The following is a 25,239-nucleotide window of genomic DNA, read 5'->3' on the forward strand; positions in this document are numbered from 1 at the left end:
TGGGGAGGTGGAGGCAGCAATTAAGAGATATGAAAACAAGGATGAGAATTTGAAAACCAAGTGGTTGCTTAAATGTGGGTCCACAAGCACAAGGGTGATAGGTGAATGGGACTTAGTGCGAGTTGAGACATAGGCAGCAGAGACTTGGATGACCTCAGCTTTACGGAGGGTAGAATGTGGGAGACCAGCCCGAAAGTGCATTGGAATGGTCAATTCTAAGGTAACATAGGAACAAGAGTAGGCCATTGAGCCTGTTGAACCTGCTCCGCCATTTTAATAGGACCATGGCTGATTGAACACTTCAATGCCTTTTACACACACTATCCCCATAACCCTTCATGTTATTGTTAATCAGAAATCTATGAATCTCTACCTTAACCATACTCAGTGACTGAGCTTCCACAGCCCTCTGGGATAGAGAATTCCAAACATTCATAACCTTCTGTATAAAGGTATTTATTTTCATCTCGGTCCGAAGTGAAATTGTGCCCCTGGTTTTAGACTACTCAGCCAAGGGAAGCACCTTACCTTCATCTACCTTGTCTATTCCTTTAAGTGTTTTGTTGGTTTCAGTGAGATCACCTCTCAATCTTCAAAACTCTGGCGAATACAGGCCCAATTTCCCCAATCTCTCTTCATAAGTCAGTCCCACCATCGCCAGAACCAGTTTGGTGAACCTTCATTGCACTCCCTCAAATGGCAATAATATCCTTTCTGAAGTAAGGAGATTAAAACTGCACATTGTATTCCTGGTACGGACTAACCAAGCTCCTACAGAATTGAAGCAAGACCTCATTACTCCTGTAGTCAAATCCTCTTGTGATAAAGGCTAATATTTCACTGCCTGAAAGGGTGGTAGAGGTGAGAACATTCACACTATTTAAGAAGTATTTAGATGAGCATTTAAAATAGCATAACATACAAAGCTATGAGCCAAGTGCTGTAAAATTAGATTAGAATAGCTGCTTGATGGCCATCACGGACACGATGCAATGAAGGGCCTCTTTCCATGATGTAAAAACTTGATTCCATGAGTGACTTATGGACAAAGACACCTGGGTCCCTTTATCCATCTACACTTTCTAATTTCTTACCATTTAGGAAATACTCTTATGTTTCAACGCCTGGTAACATGTTATATTACCATGATTGTTAATATGTTGTATTCTTTGTCCTTTCAGAATGACCCGATGTAGTGTTGACAAAGAATATACCAATCAAAAGATTGAAACAAAAGTAATTTACTATTACACTACTAATTAAATGAAGTTCAGGCACTCTACACATAATAATTAAATGATGTTGAATCTGTCTTAAACTACTCAATATTATATCTAGTCACTAACTACACCATGATCTAACCTCATGCTATCTTTATCTACTCTAAGCTTCTTCTTGTGCTTTCACCATGCTTCTTCTCATGCTATTCTTCTCCACTTCTCCCAGAATTCCCTGAAAGGTTGTCTTAATTGCAGAGAATTAGTAACGTTTGATTTACACAGAGATGTAATTATTAACCCTTCACTAACCTAACCATATACATATCATTACACTCTGCACACCTGTTCCTCTTACCAAAGTGGATTACCTCACATTTTCCACATTATATTCCATCTGCCATGTCCTTGCCCACTCACTAAGTCTGTCCAAATCCCCCTGTAGCCGCTTTATATCTTCCTCACAACACACATTTCTGCCTGTGTTGCATCATCCGTGAACTTTCAAAATATATTTGGTCCCCACACCAAACCAATTGATATATATTGTGAACAGCTGGGCCTAAGTACTGAGCCTTGTGGTACCCCTCAAGCCACAGCCTGCCAACATGAGAATGACCCGTTTATTCCTGCTCTGTTTTCTGCCAGTTAGCCAATCCTTAATCCATGACAGTATGTTGCCTCCTATCCCATGTTCTTTTATTCTGCTAATCAACCTCCTGTGGGAAACTTTATCAAAAGGCTTCTGAATATACTATGTCCATCAACACTTTATGAATTTTCTTTTAGTAACATCTTCAAAAGAAAACTCCCAAAATCTTCATCAAACCCATTTAAAACTCCCTGCTTTAGGATTTTCAGGAAGGACACAAGGAAGGAAAGGAGGGCAGCATGGTAGCATGGTGGTTAGCATAAATGCTTCACAGCTCCAGGGTCCCAGGTTCGATTCCCGGCTGGGTCACTGTCTGTGCGGAGTCTGCACGTCCTCCCCGTGTGTGCGTGGGTTTCCTCCGGGTGTTCCGGTTTCCTCCCACAGTCCAAAGATGTGCGGGTTAGGTGGATTGGCTATGCTAAATTGCCCGTAGTATCCTAAAAGTAAGGTTAAGGGGGGTTTGTTGGGTTACGGGTATAGGGTGGATAAGTGGGTTTGAGTAGGGTGATCGTTGCTCGGCACAATATCGAGGGCCGAAGGGCCTGTTCTGTGCTGTACTGTTCTATGATCTATGAGGCGGAGTTGTGCTAATAATAAGGGATGAATGCACCAGTAAAGGAGGATCTCCAATTGGAAGAGCAATGTATGGTATCTGCTTGGATGGAACTAAGACAGTTTCAACAGCAAATGAAGGGAGCGAGGCTGGGCAATGCGATGGAGGTAGAAATAGGCAGTTTTAATGATGACACAAATATGTGGTCAGAAGATCATCTCTGGGTCAGATATAATACCATGGTTGCAAACTATTTGGTTTAATTTAAGGTGAAGACCAGGGAGAGGGAGGGGGTCAGCGAGGAAACTGAGTTTGAACAGGGACCAAAGGCTTACAGGCGTCTCAATATTTAATTGGTGAACATTTCTGCTCATCCTGTGGTAGGTGTCTGATGACATAGCAACAGCTGAGGAGTTGGGAAAGGTGCTGGTGAGGTAAAGTTTGGTGTCATCAGCATACATGTGAAAACTAATAAGTGTGCTTTTGAATGATGTCACAGATGGGATAGCATGTAAAGGTTGTAAGGGGAATAGATAGGCATTTCTGCTGCAACAAATGAGACACCAGGATGGTATGTTGCCTCCCTGATGCGAGGGTCAAGGATGTCTCGGAGCAGTTGCGGGACATTCTGGAGGGGGAAGGTGAACAACCAGTGGTTGTGGTGCACGTCGGTACCAATGCCAAGGATTCAGAGCAGGGGAATCAAAAACAAGAAAAAAAGACAGAAAGAAGAATGAAAAGTGATAGGCAGAGAAATCAAGGGTCTGTATCAGATATGACACTGGGCTGCACTGTAGCACAGTGGTTAGTATTGTTGCTTCGCAGCACCAGGGACCAAGGTTCAATTCCTGGTTTGGGTCACTGTCTGCGGAGTCTGCACGTTCTCCCTATGTCTGCGTGGGTTTCCTCCGGGTGCTCCGGTTTCCACAAGAACTGAAAGACGTGCTTGTTGGGTGAATTGGACATTCTGAATTCTCCCTCAGCAAACATGAACAGGTGCCATAGTTTGGCGACTGGGGGCTTTTCACAGTAACTTCATTGCAGTGTTAATGTAAGCCTACTTGTGACACTAATAAAGATTATTATTATTATTTTAAAAAATAGGAGGGGCAGCACAGTGGCACAGGATCAGCACTGGGACTGCGGCGCTGAGGACCTGGGTTTGAATCCTGGCCCTGGGTCACTGTCTGTGTGGAGTTTGCACATTCTCCCCATGTTTCACCCCCACAACCTAAAGATGTGCAGGTTAGGTGGATTGGTCACCCTAAATTGCCCCTTAATAGGGGAAAGAAAATAATTGGGTATTTAAATTTACTTTTAAAAAATAGTAGGGATGCAACATGGAATGGTAAAAGCCTTAAGGTTTTGTATTTTAACACGTGGAGCATTCAAAATAAAATGGATGGATTAGCTGCACAAATAGATGTAAAGGAATATGATATAGTTGGGATTACGGAGACATGGCTCCAGGGTGACCAAGGATGGCAACTAAACTTTGAGGGCTCTTCAGTTTTGCGGAAGGACAGACCGAAAGGAAAAGGTGGTGGAGATGCATTGATGATTAAAGAAGACATTGATACAATATTGCGGAATGATATTTATACAGATGTTATGGAATCTGTCTGGGTGGAGTTAAGAAACATCAAGGGGCAAAAAACATTCATGGGGGGTATACAGACCACCAAACTGCAGTGGTAATGTTTGGAATATCATTAGACAGGAAATCAGAGATGTTTGTGATAAAAGAACATCTGTGATTATGGGTGACTGATTGGGTGACTCAAATTAGTCACAGTACAATAGAGGAGGAATTTCTGGAGTGCATATGGGATGGTTTTCTGGCCCAGTATGTTGAGGAACCAACAAGGGAACAGGCCATCTCGGACTGGGTGTTGTGCAATGAGACAGGATTAGTTGGCAATCTAGTTGTGAGAGACCTTGGGGATGAGTGACCATAATATGGTAGAATTCTTTTATCAAGGTGAATAGTGAGGTAGTTGATTCTGAGACCAGGGTCCTGAACCTCAATAAAGGTAACTATGATGGTATGAGGCATGAGCTGGCTATGTCAGTCTGGGAAACATTCCTGAAAGAAAGAACAGCAGACTGGCAATGCAGGCATTCAAGGGATGAACAGGTGAACCCCAAAAATTATTTATTCCTATTTGGCACAAGAATAGGAAGGGAACTGTGGCCAAACCATGGCTCACAAGGGAAATTTGTGATAGTATTAGATTCATAAGAAGTGGCACACAAATTAGCTAGAAAAGGCAATTGACCTGATGATTGGGAACAGTGATTCAGCAAAGGCAGACCAAGGGATTGATTAAGAAGAGGGAAATACACTTTAACAAAAATAAATAAATAAATTTAGAGTACCCAATTATTTTTTTTTCCAATTAAGGGGCAATTTAGTGTGGCCAATCCACCTACCCTGCACATCTTTTGGGTTGTGGGGGAGAAACCCACACAAACACGGGGAGAATGTGCAAACTCCACACAGACAGTGACCCAGAGCCGGGATCGAACCTGGGACCTCGATACCGTGTGGCCGCAGTGTTAACCACTGCGCCAACGTGCTGCCCTGGGAAAATACAATTTGAAAGTAAACTGCGGGGGGAAACATAAAAACTGACTATAAAATTTTCTATAGGTATGTTAAGAGAAAAAGATTGATGAAAACCGATGTAGGCCCCTTGCAGTTAAAAGCGAGGGAATTCATAACAGGGAACAAAGAAATGGCTGAGGAACTAAATTCGTGCTTTGCTTCTGTCTTCACAAAGAAAGACATGAATAATGTACTGGAGGTTCTGAGAAACAGAAGTTTTAGTGAGAAGCTGAAGGAAATTAGTATTAGTAAAGAAATTGTTTTGGGGAAATTAATGGGATTGAAAGCGGACAAATCTCCAGGACCTGATTATCTTCATCCCAGAGTACTTACGGAAGTGGCCCTAGAAGTAGTAGATCTATTGGTGGTCATTTTCCAAAATTCTTTGGACTCTGGAATGGTTCCTACAGATTGGAGGGTAGCGAATGTAACCGTGCCATTCAAAAACGTAGTTAGAGAGAAAATGGGGAACTATAGAATAGTGAGCCTGTGAAGGCCACGAAGAATCCAGCTTGAGTTGAAGGATAGAAAGAAATAACATTTATTTGCAATAACATATATATACAACAGCAGCAGCAACTCCCTTGCTGCTCACTCGTCTCTAGCTGCTTCCAAACTGGCCAGCTTTATTTATTCAGGGAATCTGCGAATGATTTCTCCGCACCCCCTCATTAGGGAAGCTCATACTCCCAAAGGATTGTGGGATTGCCATTAGTTCCCAGCCAGTGGTAAGCAGGCAGGTTATAACATTCCTCACCACAAAATCCAAGGAATCCACCGAAGACCCTGGCGAAGGAGGGCGTTGGACCCGTTTTGCCGCAGGTCGGACACCATTTGCACAAGGTGCTGGATCGGGCGGCGTGTAATGAGACGGAGAATGGCACTTCCACGATGAACGTCCACAGCCTGTGGGCTTGAGGACTCCCCCTCTGAGGCGTCCTGTGTCTCCATCTCTGAGTTGGCGTCTGCTGCCTCCGTCATCTCGGCGTCTCTATCTCCACGCGGTTCTGCAATGACCTGTGCAGGCTCTGAGTGCGGCACCAGAGGAAGATTGTGAGGAATACTCTCCACTGTGTCTGGTCTCTGTGGCTGCAGAAATGAGCTCCGGGGGTGGGGAATCTTTGGAAGAGATGGTCTTCTGGACCGAACGTGGTCTACATGCTTGCACTGGAGGCGCTCCTGCGCTTGCACCTGGTAAGAGATAGGGCCCGTTCAGCGAAAGATAATGGCAGGGACCCACTGGGCACCACCAGCAAAATTTCGAACAAACACTGGGTCACCGGGCGCAAACTGCCGAATCGGCCGATGCCGTGAAAATCATGTCCCTGCCGTTCTTGAGTGCGGTGAACTTTTGCGCCAATGTCTGGGCAAACCACACTAAGGCAGGTACGAAGTCTCCGGCCCATTAGAAGTTCTGCAGGAGCTACCCCAGTCACCGCATGGGAGGTGGTCCTATATGAAAACAAAAAATGAGCCAGTCTCGTGTCAATAGACCCGGAAAACTGCTTCTTTAGGCCTCGTTTGAATGTCTGCACTGCGCGCTCCACCAACCCATTGGAAGCTGGGTGGTATGGAGCAGTGCGGATGCCATTCATCTTCATGAACGTCGCAAACTCCTCACTTGTGAATGAAGTGCCGTTGTCCGTGACCAGCATGTCGGCGGTGCCATGTGTACTGAAAGACAAATGTATCTTCTTGATTGTTGCGCAGGACGTTGTGCTTACCATCTTATGCACCTCTAACCATTTAGACTGGGCATCGATTACCTGAAGGAACATGGATCCTTAAAAAGGGCTGCGAAATCAGCATGCAAGCGCGCCCAAGGCCGCCCTGGCCATTCCCAGTGATGTAGGGGCGCGGCCGGTAGAAGCTTCTGATGCTCCTGGCAAATGGAGCAGTTTTGGGCCACCTTCTCAATGTCTGTGTCGAGGCCTGGCCACCAGACATAATTCTGGGCCAACATTTTATATTTTGGTCGCACCCGGATGCCCATTGTGCAAGTCCCTTTAGTATCAGCTCCTGTCCTTTATCCAGGACAATCACACGCGTCCCCCACAAGAGCACAGGGCTAAATCGCTGGCTTTGAAAGCAGACCAAGGCAGGCCAGCAGCACGGTTCAATTCCCGTATCGGCCTCCCCGAACAGGCGCCGGAATGTGGCGATTAGGGGCTTTTCACAGTAACTTCATTTGAAGCCTACTTGTGACAAGCGATTTTCATTTCATTTCATTTTCAAGAGGATACCATCTTCCATGCTAAATTCTGAGCTGTCTATGCTGCCCACCATACAGGACTATGTGCCGAACCGTTGACAGGACGGGCTCCACTCACGGATCTGTGATGCCGTGACAGGCAAGGAATCGATAAAAGTTAGGGTTGCAAACACCTCACCGGTCCTGGGGGTCGACATGGGGTCGGTCGATAAAGGCAATTGGTTCAGTGCGTCGGCATTCGCTATCTGGGTTCCTGGTTTGTGCTCCAGAGAATACTCGTAGACAGCGAGCAACAAAGCCCAGCGCTGGATCCGTGTGGAAGCAATGGGTGGTATTGGATTATCCTCTTGGAAAAGTCCCAGCAGAGGCTTATGATCAGTCATGATAGTGAAGTGGTGACCAGACACGTACTGGTGGAAACATTTCACCGCAAAGACCACCGGCAGGCCCTCCTGCTCGATCTGCGCATACTTCTTTTCCGCTGCAGTCAATGTGCAGGAGACGAAAGCTATCGGCCGCTCGGCCCCGTTCTTCATCTTGTGGGACAGGATGGCCCCAATACCATACGGGAATGCATCATATGTGATGAGCAAAGGCTTTCCAGGGTCATAGTGGGTTAGTAACCCAGACAACGACAATTGTTGTTTTACCCACCGGAAAGCGGTTTCTTGCGGCTGACCCCGAACCCAGGTGTGATTCTTCTTTAGCAGAAGGTGCAACAGATTAGGTGGCAGATTGGGGAAGAACTTCCCATGATAGTCTATGAGGTCGAGAAAAGAACGAAGCTGCAAAGTGTCAGTTGGGGCGGGGGCCTGTTGAATTGCGCGCACCTTCTCTGCGACCACCCGGTGACCCAGGTAGACGACTTACTTCGCCTGAAAAACGCACTTCGTACGACATAAACGGACTCCAGCCTCAAAGTGTCTAAGGACAGCCTCCAAATTATCCAAATGTTCCTGCTCCGACGTCCCTGTAATCAAAACGTCATCTAAGTAGACAGCGGCACGCGGTAAACCTCAAGATGACCTCCATGAAGCGTTGAAAAATAGTGCAGGCAGAGGATACCCCAAATGGCAACCGTGTATATTCATACAGGTCCCGGTGTGTATTAACAGTTACATATGGCCGGGAGGCAGGATCCAGCTCCAACTGTAGGTAGGCGTGACTCGTATCTAATTTCGTGAACGAGAGTCCGCCTGCAAGCTTCGCGTAGAGATCCTCTATGCGAGGCATTGGGTATCTGTCGAGTCGGGAAGCCGTATTCACTGTAAGTTTATAGTCGCCGCAAAAGCAAACTGTGGCATCTGGCTTCATTACAGGTACAATTGGTGCTGCCCGGTCAGCGAAACGGACGGGCCTGATAATTCCCAAAGTCTCCAAACAAGTGAGCTCCCCTTCTACCTTTTCGAGCAAGGGTAAGGCACCGGGTGCACCCTGAAATAGCGCGGCGTGGCTCCTGGTTCGACTTGGATACAGGCTGTGGCCCCTTTTATTTTTCCCAAACCGGGCTGGAATACATCTGGGTATCGTCCTAGTACCTCCGTCAACCCTCCAGAAACTGTTTGGAGGATGTGCTGCCACTGCAGCCACAAATGGCGCAACCAGCCCCGACCCAACAGGCTGGGCCCATAGCCGCGCACCACGATAAGTGGGAAACGCCCCTCCTGGTGTCCATCAACAACAGGGGTCATCATAGTTTCTGAAATGTCCAATGGTTCCCCCATGTAGGTCGCCAACCTGGCCTGTGTGTCGGTTAATGTAAGGGTCTGTATACCCTGCTTGATGCGGTCGAATGTCCTCTGGGCGATCACTGAGACCGCTGCACCAGTGTCCAACTCCATCTCAAGCGGTTGACCATTGACCCGTACTGTCACCTTAATGGGGGCCACACGGGGAGCTACCACACAATGCAGCTGCAGGCAGTCATCCTCCGTCTCCACGTCCTCGGAAGTAGTCGCCGCAGGTTCATCCAAGTGGAAGGTGTGGCCCTGGGCTGGCCCCAGTTTCTGTTGGAACAACGGTGCCTCTGGCGCCCCCAGGGCCAGCGTCCGCGACGGGGTCGGCGCCTACAAGTCCGACACAGACACGGCTCCTCATCCATTGGTTCTGGAGGAGGCCCCCTTCGGGGAGGAATGTCCGACCGCCACTGGCATTGATCTGGACGTCACCTTGCCCAAGGTATCGCAGGGGTGCGGGGAGTCGCTTTTGGACGGAAGGGGTTGTGCTCCAAGGCATGCACCTCCATTCCCTGTAGCTCCTGCACTCCCTGTTCTGCTCTCTTTCAGGACAATACTATTTGAATGGCCTGTTGAAAAGTCAATGTTGGCTCGGCTAACAACTTTCTCTGGGTGGCCGCATTGTTAATACTGCAAACCAAATGGGTGCGTAACATTTCTGACAAGGTCTCACCATAGTCACGGTACTCCGCAATCCTGCATCGCCTGGATAGAAACTCTGCAAGGGATTCTCCTGGTGTCCTCTCCAAACCGTACAAACACTCATATTTTGTGTTGGAGAAGCAGGATATTCTCCCCTCAGTACCAATATTCAGGAGGGGGGTGGATACTCTGATTATCAAAACAGTTCACAACATGTTTCTACAAAAATCAAATGGTACAAGCACTAAACTTTGCGCTGGAGAGACCAGATACCCTCGCCTCTACCAACAGAAGGGAAAGGAAGGGGGGAGGTAGGGAGAGAGGGGAAAGGAGGGTGGTGGGGAGGGAGTCGGAGTGTTGGTGAAGGGGGGGCCCAATAGGGCACTGCCTGAACTATCTACAGAAGCAGAGAAACAAAAGAACCTTCAATTATGATGTGCCTGATTTTGGGAGTTCCTCAGAGGAGGTGAGAGGCGACATAGTGTTCGGCACAAGTGAGACCCGCACCCCGCTAGAGCATCTCGTGCACCCTGCGTTCCCGACACTGGGCAGCTGACAGCCTTTGGACAGTCAGTCTCCGGGCCTGAATCCTCCACCACACTGAGTGCAGCAGGCAACACGGGCCCACCAACCAACTCCGGGTTCTGCCTTGATCCCACCACCGGGATCATCGATGGGCGGGATCTGCTCAGGCTCCTCCCGGGGTCCTGGGCCAGCGGGAAACTGGCCAGCTTTATTTATGCAGGGAATCTGCTACGGGTTTCTCCGCCCCCTCATTGAAGAAGCTCATACTCCCAGAGGATTGTGGGATTGCCATTAGTTCCCAGCCAGTGGTAAGCAGGCAGGTTATAACAGAGCCTAATGTCGGGAGTAGGGAAGTTGCTGGAGTCCATTATCAAGGATTTCATAGCACAGCATTTCGAAAATAGTGCAATCAGACAAAGTCAGCGTGGATTTAGGAAATGAAAATCATGCTTGACAAATCTACTAGAATTCTTTGACGATGTAACTAATAGAGTTGACCAGGAAGAACCGGTGGATATGGTTTATTAAGACTTTCAGATGGCTTTCAACAAGGTCTCACATAACACATTAATATGTAAAGTTATTGTACATGGGATTACGGGTAGTGTTTTGCGATGGATAGAAAGCTGGTTAGCAAACAGGAAGCAAAACGTTGGAATAAATGGCAGGCAAATGATTGGCAGGCAGTGACTATTGGGATACCACAGCGATCTGTGCTAGGACCCCAACTGTTCACATTATATACTAATGATTTGGACGAGGGAACTAAATGTATTATCTCCAAATTTACACGTGATACAAAATTGGGTGGAAGGGTGAGCTGTGAGGAGGATACAGAGCTGCTTCAGCAGCATTTGGACAGGCTGAGTGAGTGGGCAGGTGCATGGCAGATGCAGTATAATGTGGATAATTGTGAAGTTAACTGCTTCAGTAGCAAAGATAGGAAGGAAGATCATTATTTGAATGGGTATAAATTGAGAGACGTGGATACTCAGCGAGACCTTCATGTCTTTGTGTATCAGTTACTGAAAGTAAGCGCACAGGTACAGCAGGCAGTAAAGAAGGCAAATGCTATTGGCCTTCATAGCGAGGGGATTTGAGTATAGGATGTTTTACTGTAATTGTATAGGGCATCGGTGAGGCCACACTGGAGTATTGTGTGCAATTTTGGTGTCCTTATCTGAGAAAGGATGTTCTTGGAATGGAGGGAGTGCAGTGAAGGTTTACCAGGCTGATTCCTGGGATGGCGGGTCTGTCATATGAGGAAAAACTAAGTCGGTGAAGATTATATTCATTGGAGTTTAGAAGAGTGAGAGTAGAAACTTACAAAATTCTAACAGGATTTATACGGTAGATTCAGAAAGAATGTTTCTGATGGTGGGGCAGTCCAGAACTAAGAGTCATAGTTTGAGGATCAGGGGTAAACCTTATAGGACTGAAGTGAGGAGAGAATTCTTTGCCGTGTGGTGAATCTGGAATTCACTACCACAGAAAGTAGTTAAGGCCAAAACGTGTAATTTCAAGAAGGAATTATATATAGCTCTTGGGGCTCAAGGGGTCAAGTGATAAGGGAGGAAGGTGGGATCAGGGTATTGAACTTGATGATCAGTGCTGATCATGATGAATGGTGAAGCAGGCTCAAAGGGCCGAATGGTCTCCTCCTGCTTCTATTTCCTATGTTTCTATAATACTGTTTAGCACTGGTCCACACAAACGTGGGCATCTGTGGGGCATCTGGGGGGTCTCCCAGAGCATTGGGGATACTTGGGTAGGCGGGCTCCGGACAGGGTACCCTGGCACTCCTACCACCAGCTGGCACCCTGGCAGTGCCACCCTTCATGGCTGGCAGGGGCACTGCCAAGGTGGGGCCAGGCTGCCAAAGCCCAGGTACCAGGTTGCCTGTGCAGGTGATCAGGCCCAGAGGTGCCCTTCGCTTAAGAGGTGGGGTGAGGGAGTCTCGAGTACCCCTTAAGAGATAGGTTGCAGTGGGGCGGGGGTTGTTGGCCAGAGGCTGCAGTGGAGGATCAGAAGCGGTAGGGGGAGTCGAACGATCGGGCCGGCATTTAACCCCCCCCCCCCCCCCCCAACCCGCTGGTCGTCTTCCTGCACTGACGAATTGAGCTTGTCAGTGCTGGGAATGAGGTAAATGTGGCCCTGGCGGGGAGTTCCCAACCGAGATTAAAAGAAAAATATCCAAGCCCCGTTAGTGCGATGTTTCCTGGTGCTGCAGGTGCCGAGAAACACCTGGCTATATGTGCCCAAAACAGGACTCTGTTTCAGGCGTGTTAAATCGCGCCCAAGTATCTAGTGTGGATTATTTTACAACAAACACATGGATTTCTCTGGATTCTTTTCAGTTTTGTTTCCACTTATAACTTGAGTGATTTTCACACACCATGTCTGGACAACAAATATTCAACAATATTTGAATAGTGCTCTGCTGCTGCAGTTACTGAGTGTGTACCTGCATTTTTCCATTTGGCCACCTCTTCGGTTCCCACTTGACCCTCTCCATTCTTTCTTACCCTCTCTTGTAAAATCCTCAGACATTCTTCAAGGAAAAAAGGGCAACACAACTTTTAAGAAGGAAAATCATGTTGCTAGCTCCACAACAATTGAGTGCTGGAGTCAGGTGCATTGATGTTTCAGGGGAGAAATTCAACTGTGTAAACTTAAAAACAATTAAAATCTAATTAAATATGTATTTCTTGCAGCATTTGAACCAAAGTTGATTTTTCTATTTGGGGCTGGAATTATCCTGTTCCTTTTTGCACGGCGCATTAGCAGGTACTGTACACTAATTGCTCAATATGTGTGTAATCTGCATGTAATCGTATGGTCGACATAGTTTAATCGAGCCATTAGGTTTTAAATTATTCTAATCAAATGGACCCCCTATCAATATCCACCTAAGGACTAAACCAACAAGTTCTTACTCATTTTGTAAATATCAAAAAAGTGACTGAAAAGGAAGCTCAATAGAAACGCTGTCTTTTTAAATTAGGGATTTAATTTGTCACATTGCTCACCAATATCTCCCCTAGCGTTTTGATGGATACAAATATTTGGTTATTTTTGAGCACTGAAATATTGTAGTAGATGCATATGTAGTCAGGTGGCTGAATACGTTTCTTGGGAAATGATTATTTTTTACAAATTGTTGTGGTTGCATATCTCTGTATATCTTTTCATAATGATCACAAGTGATCTCCCTCTTGCAGGAGTGAAACATTTTATTATTGTGCAGGAATTACGCTGGGAATCTTTGCGATATTAGTCCTTATCCTTTTGGTCTGTAGAAGGCTATTGCAAGTAAGGAATACTTTTATTTTTAAGTACCACATATTTAAACCACATCAGTTGATTTCCTTAAATGTTTGTCCTCTTGTCATTCTCTCTTATTTTCTCACTGGAATAAATAGGAAATAGTAGTAGGACTAGGCCACAAGCCTGCTCCATTATTCAACATGATCATGGCTGATCCGCCTCATCAACTCCACTTTCCTGCTCTATCCCAATATTCCTCTGTTCCCTTAATATCCAAACATTGGTAGACTCTTAAGGTGCCAAGAGGTATGGGGAGAGCACGGCTATATGGTCATACTGAATGGCGGAGCAGGCTCGAAGGGCTGATTGGCCTACTCCTGCTCCTATTTTTCTATGTTTCTAAATATCGATTTATAAGTAGGATTTAGTTGCAAGTAAGATTTATGGGGTTCACTTGTTTGCAACAATCCTCCAATCACAAATCACAACAGATTCTAGTGATTTAACCATATAGCAAGAAAGAATTCTTGAAATGATGAATTCAAAAAGTTTATTAATCAGTGAAAGGGTAACAAGTCGGGTAAAGAGCAAACTATCAATCAACAGCATTTAACAGTAATTGACAGTAAGAGGACAGAGCTTAACTTTAACAATTGAGCAGACATCTCAGACCAGATCGTAAAGTGTCAACATCAAAAACAGCTCTGAGCATCTGTTTATAAACATCTCTTCATCTCCACCTCCTCTTCTCTGCCTCTCGTGAACATCTCTCTCTCCCAGTGGTCTAAGGGACCACAACTACGGATGACCAATTATTGGTCGAGACCTAAGCCTACTTCAAGATGAGAGATATAGGGTGCAATTGAATGATCTTGTCGCACCCGAATCGGTGACACGGCGAGGCCGTTAAATCTTGCGAGAGGCCTCGTGAGATTTGTGATGCTCGGGATGCCTCGTGAGATCTAATTGGATCGCGTGAGACGTCGCGATCTGGATCTCATCCTCGCTGGGCGAGATCCAGATTCACATATTCTAAGTGAGCCCAAATATGTTGCCGCCCAATGTATCTGAGACTCTGGAACGAATGGCCACTCCTAGGAGACCTCACCATGGCGCCCTTTAGACCAATGCTCCCCCTCGCTACTCACATCTTTCTCTTTAAAATTCTCTTCACATCTCTCTGCCTCAGTTTCTGCCCATCCTTACTCCGAAATGGCTTCTCGGAACCCTTTTTTAAAAACCTTTCAAAATATTGAAAGCCCACCGTAGCCAATTTATGTGGGAAAAATAGACAATTGGTCTATAACTTGTCAATAATGAAATGAGAGTTAGCACATTGGCTTTTAGCGAATTATACACATCGTCTCAGTTTTAACACCTTACTCCTCAAAATTTGGACTTGATTTAACGGGAAAGAGTCCCGTTTTGGCAGCGAGAATGACCCTGCTATCAAATGGGACTTTTTCTTTTGGTCTGGGCAAGGAATGGCCCACCGAGGCCACGCTTACCTCGTTTTCTCACCATTTTTAAATGCTGTCCCGATTCTCTCAACCTTCCTTGAACTCTCCACCGTGGTCTCTGGAAACCCCTCAATGCTCCAACTTCTAGGGGGACCTTGAGCTCCCATCGCATAAGGGCAGGATACCCACTTCTTCTCTCCTCCTCCCCCCCCCCCCCCCCACTTGATACCAGGCACCTTGGCACTGCTGGCCTGTCAGCCTGGAAGTGCCCCTGCAAACCTGGTAGTGCTAGGGTGGCAGTGTCGGAGTGCCACACTGGCAGTGCCAGGTGTCCGGGTGGTAGCAGGAGTGCCAGGGCACCACCCTAACCAGAACCCTACCACCTGGGGGCCTTTGATGGCCTGGGAGACCTCCGCAGGTGCCTTGTACTCAGTCCACGTGCCTTGTACTCAGTCCACGTTTGTGTGGACCAGTGCTAAACGGCACCATGGTGAGGTCTCCCAGGTGCTGCCATTTGCTCCAGAGCCTCCAGAGCATTAGGCGGTGACTTATTCAAGTGAGCTTATCTGCTCACTTCTTAAATATGTAATTCTGGATCTCGGCCAGTGAGGATGAGATCCAGATTGTGACGTCTAGCAAGATCTCGTGAGGTGCCCCGAGCATCACAAATCTCAGGACAGGCCTCTCGCGAGATTTAACGGCCTCCTCGTGTCACCAAGTCGAGCACAACAAGGCCATTCGGTCGCACCCTATATTTCTTATCTCAAGTCAGGCTTGGGTCTCGACCAATAATTGGTCAATATAGCTGTCTGTCCTCTGCAGTTGCAGTCCCTTAGACAGGGGCCTATTCATTTCTTCTCCTAGTCATGATTAACATTCATTATCTCTTTATTCTGTGGCCTGAGAAACAAACATTAATCTTTTCCCTCACCATCAAGTGTTAATAATATGCTTATAATTACTGAAGTCGTAAGCGTTTGTGTTCCAAATTACATTTCCAACCTTTCTAACATATCTATTAATGAATTACGTATCTCACAATTAAGGCTGTCTACTTAACTAATCTGGCTGGCTTCCAGTCACATTTATTTAGTTTTTATTAAAATGGTTTCCAACCGTTTCAGCTAAGAACATATTAATTCAAACTACAAATTAAAACTGCAAAATGATAGTCACACTAACACTAATGATTTTCAAACTACCAACACGGTTAATGGTTCATTATTTTCCATTCCATTTTCTTAAAATCTCTTTGTTTTTACTCCCTCTCTTTTCGATCCTTGTTTTGTACCTCAATCTTCAACTTGGACACAGGCATCTTCTGCTGTAACACTATGTCAGGCCATTGCATCTTAGCTCAAAATCATACAATCTTCTCATCTGTTCAACTTCTGTCACACATCCACTTTCTGTGCCAGAACACATGATCCGGTCTTGCTGCGTGCTGTGGCCCTGATAACCTCTCACTGACTGAAGGACGTGGTGACTCAGGAAAAAACAATCAAACGTTCAGCCCCTCGATCCTGTTTTCCCATTCAATTGGTCAGCTGATCTGTTTCTTAACTCTGCCTGCCGTTACCCCATAAACCAAAAGTACCCTTGACAACCAAAAATCTATCAATCACAATTTTGTACTTTTCAATTGACCTGGCATCAACAGTTTTCTGGTGGAAGAGTGTCAGATTTCTCTCTTGCAGAGCCAACACAGATATGGAAGGCTGAATGGCCTCCTTCTGTGCTGTAAATATTTGAAGATTCTATGAAGATGTGCTATCTGATTTCACTCCTGAATTGCATGTCTCTAATTTAAGGTTATGGCCGCTTAATCTGGACTCCCCCAAAATGAGCACACTTACTATGCATTTAAGTTTAATGTAAGGAAGCACAATTGTGTGTTGGTACATTGAAATGGGGGTTATATCGTGGGTGACAGAGAGTTTCCTCTCATGTGACATTAACTGATAGCACATTTTATGTTCCCATGCTATCTCACTGCTACAGAAATAAATTTGCATTTTTATGTGATCATAACAATTTTTTTAATACACATATATCTGAAATTCCTAGACTGTGAAGGAGGACAGACATTTCTGAGACAATTTTGTGACGTGTTAGCGTTCTCCATGCGTTCTCCATGAATTAAACTATCAGTATTGGAGTAATTGCATCTTCCCTAACCCACCCCATTTTATTGATTCTCTATTTAGCTGAAGATCGATAGGTTGGATATTGCATTTCCAAGAAAAGCAAAAATTCACAAACTTTTAATGAATTAAAGCCAGCTTTATTAAAACAAACACCTTGTACAGTGTGCCAATTAGTTTCTTCACTCGACCAAAAAGCGTTTTCAGTTTAGGGTTTTGACTCGTGCTTTGAATATTTTCCTATCAATCACCGTACTGCTGGTGCTATTTTCATGTGATGTTTTCTGCTTGACCAATCTGCTGTCTTCATGAAATTAAAATATCATCAGGCAGTGTTTGAAAAAAGTGCTCACAGAACTGGTTGAAAGAAATCCGCCAGAGGTTTCACTTGCACTTCCTTGCTTTTTTTTTTGCAAATTGAAGCTGATATTCTGAAGAGATTATCATAATTTTAGAAAAGTAATGGTTTATTCAAACAGAATTTTCCTTAATATGTATCAGAGACTAAGCGATTATTCAGAGTAATCATAGAATTTACAGTGCAGAAGGTGGCCATTCGGCCCATCGAGTCTCTTGGAAAGAGCACCCGACCCAAGGCCACACCCCCACTCTATCCCCATAACCCAGTAACCCCACCCAACACTAAGGGCAATTATGGACACTAAGGGCAATTTAGCATGACCAAACCACCTAACCTGCACATCTTTGGATTGTGGGAGGAAACCGGAGCACCCGGAGGGAACCCACGCACACACGTAGAGAATGTGCAGACACCGCACAGACAGTGACCCAAGCTGGAAATCGAACTTGGGACCCTGGAGCTGTGAAGCAATTGTGCTAACCACTATGCTACCATGCTGCCCATCACTATGCTGCCGTGCTGCCCAAATCTACAGTTCAAAACTAGATGGGAGTAACTCTGACATGTGATTTGATACTTGTACGTTATTCGTTTCTGCAATGATTTTCTATTTGTACATGTTTTCTTTTAGTTAAGGTGTTCGAGAGTTTTAAGAGACATAGAAAAGAGACCAATTTTTAAAAAAATACATAGAGGAAAATTTCAGAGATGTGAAAGTTGGAATCTCAGTGCCACACTGCATTCTGGAGGGTCTTTAATATAGCATGGAGGGGAGAGAATCTGAGGGATGGCAATAAAGAACGAGTGTTGACTTTCTTATATTGAGAAAACTGGTTAGGAATTCCTGGAGCAAGGGCAGCGCAGTTGCACAGTGGTTAGCACTGCTGCCTCATGACGCCGAGGACCCGGGCTCGATCCGGGTCACTGTCTGTGTGGAGTTTGCACATTCACCCCGTGTCTGTATGGGTTTGACCTCCACAACCCAAGAAAATGTGCAGTATAGGTGGGTTGGCCATACTAAATTGTCCCTTAATTGATGGAAAAAAAGAGGATTGGGTACTCTAAATTTATTTCTTTTAAAAAGGAATTCCTGGAGCAGGTACTTTTTCCCATTTTGCAAAGAAAATATTAACTGTAAAATATGGTAATATGCCATAAGTGCCCTGTTTATTTCTAATCTTGAAATTGTTTCATTCTGTGCTGTGTGTTGTGTATGGGATTGAGATAAAAGAGAATGTATGAGGGAGGTAGATACAGAAATGGACAACGACACATTGGCGTTTATTGTCTATATAATATAAAATACAATGTTGCTTTTTTGTAGAAAAGAACATTCTTGTTGCTACAGATTCCAAGTTGGTCGGCCTCCGTCTTCCTGATATATTTAAGTGTTGTCAACCTATCCCAAGTTAGGAAATATTTAATTGGTAAGCACAATTGTAATTTTTTTATTATCATATAACCTCTGTTAAATAGGCACTTGGTAGTACAGAACTGGAGTATTACTTGGGCGGGGCGGAGGGGGGAAAGACATCGGAACTGGCCCTTTTAAACAAAAAGAACATGTCCAGGCCGTACTCCTTTATTAAAGTAAATAGATGGGTGCGGTATAATAGTTCCTTGGTTCATTCGCCATGACAATACTGTTGACAATCGATTCAACTTGCCAGCCAACAGCACCCTTTCTCCATGAAGTATAAATTATTGCTCCCTGTGAAATTTTACATTCTTTCCTTTGCCCCGATTAAAAAGTTTCAACAGACTGCCTCTTTTTCAGCAGTATATTCTATTAACTCCTTTGTTGTGCTAACGTTTTTATTTATTCATTCATGGGCATTGTTGGCTGAGCCAGCATTTGTTGCCCATCCCTAATTGCCCTTGAACTGAGTGGCTTGCTAGACCATTGCAGAGGGCATTTAAAGTCAACCACTTTGCTGATACATCTGTGAGCCAGAATTCTCCGGCAGCGTGAGGTGACTTCAATGGGAATTCCCATCAACAGCGAATGGCATGCCGCCTCCTGCTGCTGAAAAACATGCGGTTGGGAAGATGAACAATCCCACCCATGAAGTGTAAAACCTGATTAGATGGTCTTCCAGCTTCTAATATTTTGTCTTTACCAACAGGTTACCTTTTTGTGGTTGGTTGCCTTAGTTATGCCATTTGCCATAGGCATGGGCCATTGTCAAATGAACGTAGTATAAATCTGCTCACATGGACCTTACAGTTGGCAGCGTTGGTGTTGATATACTGTGGTGTTACATGCAGTCAGTGTGCTTATACTGCTATTGCCATTCTGTTATGTGCAAACAAACTTCACCACCCAGTTAATTTGATCCAATTCATTTTCAGGTTAGTATTATTTTAATGTCTTATGTTTTTAGTGGCTTGTTTTTATTGCACATGTGGAAAAAAACTACTGAGTACTATAGTTTGTACATAAAATGGTAAAAGTATGCTTGAAGAATTTTTTTGTCATTTTATTTTTTTAATTGCACATCAAATGGTACTTTCATGTGATGCACTTAAAAAGGAAACCCTTATTTTACTTTCCTGCAACATATTACCTTCTCCTCCTTGAAGGCATTGCCACACTGAAATGAAGAATTATTGTACAGGTGGAGGGTTCATCCAGTATCTTGCGCAAGTAACTATTATTCACGTGTGAACCTTTTCAGTGTGTGCTAGCATGCAACTAGACCAAGCGTAATGGTGTCCTCATGAAGGCACTGCATCAATTACTTTGATTGCAATACTCTATATTCGTATATCTCCACCACAAATCTGACAACGGGTGGAATTTGGTGGCAGAGGGGCATTTAATCAGTTGGGAGGGTGGCAGGTGGGAGCCCTGCTGTTTTTCCACCACTGATAAGTCCATAGTGGCAAGGCCTGTGGACAGCTTTCCTGCCCCACTGCCAATTGAGGTCCTTAAGTGAGCAATTAATGTCCACTTAAGGACCTCATCCTGCTACTGTTGGTATTCACCCAGAATAGGCAAGGGCTTGCCATTTGGGGAGTCCGACGAGCAAACTCTGTCAGGGTTGGAATCCCGGGATGCGGGGATATGGGTGGGTGGTCCTTCATTCAATGGCACTCAGCAAATGATTGAAAGACCTGACATCGGGAAGAGGGAGTCCTCTGAGAGCGACCCCCTGCCCTTGTGGTCGCTTTCTCTCCCACCCCCCCCCGCAATCTCCGATCCCTCCATCACTCACCTGTGCCTGGGTCCATTGTAGATTCTAGCCTTCAGGCGGATAATGTACCGGCAGTAGTCAGCATCTCCCAGTGGTGCAGCTGAGCAATGAAGAGCTGCCGGCAGTTCTCAGTGGGTCAGACTTCTACACCCGAGGTCTTTGATCCCAGGTAAGACTTGACCCTATCCCCGAGGTATTTGATCCTGGGGAAGACTTACCACTGCCCTATTATGTGGCACTTAATGTGGCAGTCCGAAGCAAAAAGAGACAATTCGGGGCTCTGAACTGCTCCCCAATTCAGGACGCGCGACAACGCAGAATTGCCGAGCAGAGACTTATAGCCAAGTTCCGCACACATGAGTGCGGCCTCAACCGGGACCTGGGATTCATGTCGCATTACATTCATGTCCCACCATCTGGCCTGGGCTTGTGAAATCCTACCAACTGTCCTGGCTTGAGACCATTCACACCATTTAACCTGGGGTTACCCCTAACTCTGCATCTGTAAAGATTTAATTACCTGCAAATGCTTTCATCCTAAGCATTGTCTGGCATCTTTGACTTTGTCTATATAGATGTTTCTGGAACATACCTCTTCATTCACCCGAGGAAGGAGCAGTGCTCAGAAAGCTAGTGTTTGAAACAAACCTGTTGGACTTTAACCTGGTGTGTAAGACTTCTTACTGTGCTTGTAGAAGTGGATTTCATTTGGAACTTCGCTGATAGGGTTAATATAACAGTTCTGAAAAGCTCTGTGAAAGAGATGTCAACAGGTCAAGGGATGAAATAAAGGGAGTGTGTCTGACCGGTATCTGTAAAAGCAAAGATGTCAGAAGGTTATGGGATGGAATATAGGGAGTGTGACTTTGGTACTAATTAATGTTCTGACCCGACCCGTATCTGTAAAAGCAGAGAGGTCAAAAAGGCAAAGAATGGAATGAATGGGAACCGTTACTTTATTGCAGAGATAACATAATTAAGCTCGTTTGACCAGTTGGAACAAATAAACATTGAAATGTAAGAGGGACTGTCTTTGGAGTGAGTTGAGCCATATGGCCATGGGATACAAAAACCTTTGTATTAATATTGATAGTGACTTGTGCTAATGATTATGTCAAAAATAACCTCCCGACCTCGAAGGATAATTCCATATATGTACATGTTCTGGATCCTTGCCAAATCATAGGTGTATCTAGGAATTTAAAGGGACCACCCCTAAGCTGTAAGATGTATAAAGATACCGTCCTTATTCTGGGATTTTGGCACTTCTCGAAGGTGGTTACCCGACTGCTTAGAGATTTGTCCCGGCCGTAAATAAACGAATATTCGTTACTGACGTGTTCGAGTGTTTTACTTCTGGACTGACGATCAGATACGTGAAAGCGCAATTCACATGCTCACCCCAGTCCAATGTCGGCATCTCCACATCATTCACAATTCTTGTCATAAATTGCCAAATGCTCCAATTTGGTTTTATCAGTAAATGTTCTTGTTTCCTTATCTATGGTAAATAAGAGCCGCCTCAACATAGACTCCTGTGGAACACCAATCATTACATCTGGAAAAACTACACAAATAAAATATATATGGACACCTCCTAAAACCAAAATCTAATGTGAGTCCAGGCAAGAGGGCATCTTATTCTATTTTGCCATAGAGACGTTCCATATTGGCTAGAATTCTAGATTTGCAATATACCAAGTCTGTACAAATGCTAAATTTATGGCATGAATATACCCCAAGGTAAGTTTCTAATCATTAAATCGAACATTACTTAAAATATTGAAAAATAAAAACAAGTGTTTTACAAAATTAGCTTTTTAAAAAAAATATTTCCAGAAGTATTTTATAACTTACCTCCTCACCCCTTTTCTGATTTGCTCATCTGAAAACCAAATTCCCTCCTTGTCAACAATGAGGTTTTCATCTCGTTGTTCAGAGTAAAAAGTGGCCGTTTTTGAGTACATAGTCAGCATATTTCACAAGGCCAAATGCATGTCTCGCCCGCTTTATAACGAGAGGGTGCAAATATATTTACTTTTAAATTTGTTCCCATTTAAGGTGAAAAGAGACCCTGCTGTACTCCCATTTCATTGCTGCAGTTGATGCATTCCTAAATGGCAAAATGAAAATTGTGCTAAAACCCTCCACAAAACCCTGCAGTGAATGACTTGAAGAATTAGGCAATCTGAAGATTTAGTCAAAGCATCGTAATAAGGGTCACTGTTTACAGTGAATTGTTTTAAAATATAATGGGCCAGAATGTGCAATTGCAGGACATCTTTCATAGAATCAAAAGTGGGTCATCCCACTCATTGATTCAGTTCCACATTCAGTTAGATTATGACTGATATATATCTTGACTCTATCTACCAGCCTTGATTCCTTAACCCTTAACACCATTGCTCTAACCTATTTTTGCGGGTTGGGGGGGGTGGGTGCTGGGAAACGTGTCACAGAAAGATTTCTCCCAGCCTCATCTATACAACCAGTCCTTCCAAATTAATCTTCTTAGCATTGGAAACATTCTGATGAATCTGCGTTTCTCTTCCAAGGCCAATATAACTTTCCTGAGGTGCACTGCCCATCACTGAGTAGTGCAAGTGGGGTCTAACCAGAGCTCGGTACTGTTGTAACTGAGCTTTCATGCTGAAAGGGCTGAATTTTTGCTTTGGGAGTGGAAAACAGGGACCTCCCATCCCTGGGAGAAAACTCGTTGAGATTTTTTTGGAAATCTTTTTATTAGCATTTCTCATATTTATAAACAATTGTAAATATACATCACATTTTTCTTACCCGCGTACTTTATTGGACAGAAAGACCCCCCTCCCACCCTGGGTTGCGCAGTCCTTTGGTTCCTCATCTATCTTGGTTTTTTGTTCTTATCTTATTCCTCGTTGCTGGCCTTAAAACGGGTTTTGGAACAGGCCGACAAACTGCCCCCAAGTATCCAAGAAGCCTTCGTCCGACCCTCGTATGGCATACTTAATATTATCCAAGTGGAGAAACTCCGAAAGGTCAGCGAGCCAGTCTGCAGCTGTGAGTGGTGCTGCCGGTCGCCAGCCGAGCAGGATTCCCCGGCGTGCGATTAGGGAAGCGAAAGCAAGGGCCTTAGCCCCCTTCCCCATGTGTAGTCCTGGCTGCTCCGATACCCCTAAGATTGCCACTATCGGGCATGGCTTCACCCTCACCCCCATAACCTCGGACATTGCCTCTGAGAAGGCTGTCCAGAACCCAGCAAATTTGGGACAAGCCCAGAACATGTGGGTGTGGTTGGTCTAATACCGTTCACATTTATCCTCCGCCTCCAGGAAGAACCTGCTCATTCTGATTCTGGTCAGGTGCGCTCTGTGCATCACTTTGAGCTGCATTAGGCTTAGCCTTGCATAAGAGGAGATGGAGTTAGCCCTACTCATTGCTTCGCTCCAGAGTCCCCACCCTACCTCTGTCCCCAGTTCGGTCTCCCATTTTTGTCTGGTCTCGTCATTTTCCCACATAGCCCCCCCCCCCCCTTCCCCACTTCTTGCTGCTTGTGCCTATCAGGTCCTCTAATAGTGTGGGTTCTGGGGCCCACAGGGGTACCCTACTGTCTCTTTGCGGAGGAAGTGTTTTATTTGGAGATGTCTCATTTCCTGTCCTTTTGCTAATTTCCACATCCTCGTCAGTTTGTCCAGTGTCGCCAGTCTGTGCCCTACGGAGGAGTACCCGACCGTCAGTTTGCCCCCGTCCCACCTCCATCTTTTAAAGGTGGTATCTAGCATGGCTGGGGCGAATCTGTAATTGCCGCAGATGGGGACATTTCAGTTATCCCAAAGTGTTGTCTCAGCTGCGTCCACATTCTCAGCCTGGCCGCTACCACTGGACTTGTTGTGTATTTTGTAGAGTGGGATGTGAGTGCTGCTGTGGCCGGGGCCGGAAGGTCGTTCTTTTACAGGAGGCATCCTCCATTTGTACCCAATCTGTGCTGGGTTCTTGTACTCATCCCCTCGCTCTTTCTGCCATTGCTGCCCTACGTTGTATTTCTTGAGGTAAGCCTTCAGGGTATCTTTGAAGTGCTCACTTTGTCCTCTTGTCCAGAAGTCGTCCTTGTGCTGGGAAAAGAAAAAGAAAATTTGCTTTGATAGTCAGAACACTGACATCCTAAGCATATGGCCGGCCAAACGGAGTTGGTTTTGAATGATTGTGGCCTCTATGCTTGTGCTCTAGTCACCTTCAAGGACACTGTTAGTACACTTGCCCTTCCAGTTGATGCATAAAATCCGCTTCGGACAGTGTTGATGGTACCTCGCAGGGGCCTTGAGATGTTGTCTGTATCTAGTCCAGGTTCCTGAGCCATACAGAAGAGTTGGGAGCACAACCACCTTGTACACGTCTTGGTGTCAACATGGATACCATGGTCGTCAAATACTCTTTGGCTTCCAAAGGAGGCGCTCGCGGATTGGATAGAATGTTGGATCTCCACATCGATGTAGCCTTCAAGGAGAGGTGGCTCCCTAAGTATGGGAAATGTTCCACGTGTGGGAGGGTTTCTCCATTGATCTTGATGGAGGGAGAGACCGGGGGCGGGATTCACCCCTACCCGGCGGGGCGGGGGGTCCTGGGGGTTTGGAGTGGCGTGAACCACTCCGGCGTCGGGCCGTCTCAAAGGTGCGGAATCCTCCGCAC

The 25,239-nt window shown here is 45.3% G+C and overlaps 1 protein-coding gene across 2 annotated transcripts in view; it reads left to right on the top strand.

The window, feature by feature from the left end:
* The window catches only part of nemp2 (nuclear envelope integral membrane protein 2), an 87,667-nt gene that overhangs the window by 41,664 nt on the left and 20,764 nt on the right, over positions 1 to 25,239 (top strand). For both annotated transcript variants that reach the window (XM_038789148.1, XM_038789149.1), the window contains exons 4-7: positions 12,860 to 12,932; positions 13,367 to 13,457; positions 18,702 to 18,804; positions 19,504 to 19,729. In XM_038789148.1, coding sequence (XP_038645076.1) covers positions 12,860 to 12,932; positions 13,367 to 13,457; positions 18,702 to 18,804; positions 19,504 to 19,729 — 493 coding nt within the window. The remainder of the gene's footprint in view (positions 1 to 12,859; positions 12,933 to 13,366; positions 13,458 to 18,701; positions 18,805 to 19,503; positions 19,730 to 25,239) is intronic.

The sequence above is a fragment of the Scyliorhinus canicula genome, chromosome 2 (assembly GCF_902713615.1).
Source record: "Scyliorhinus canicula chromosome 2, sScyCan1.1, whole genome shotgun sequence".
NCBI classification, from domain to species: Eukaryota; Metazoa; Chordata; class Chondrichthyes; order Carcharhiniformes; family Scyliorhinidae; genus Scyliorhinus; species Scyliorhinus canicula.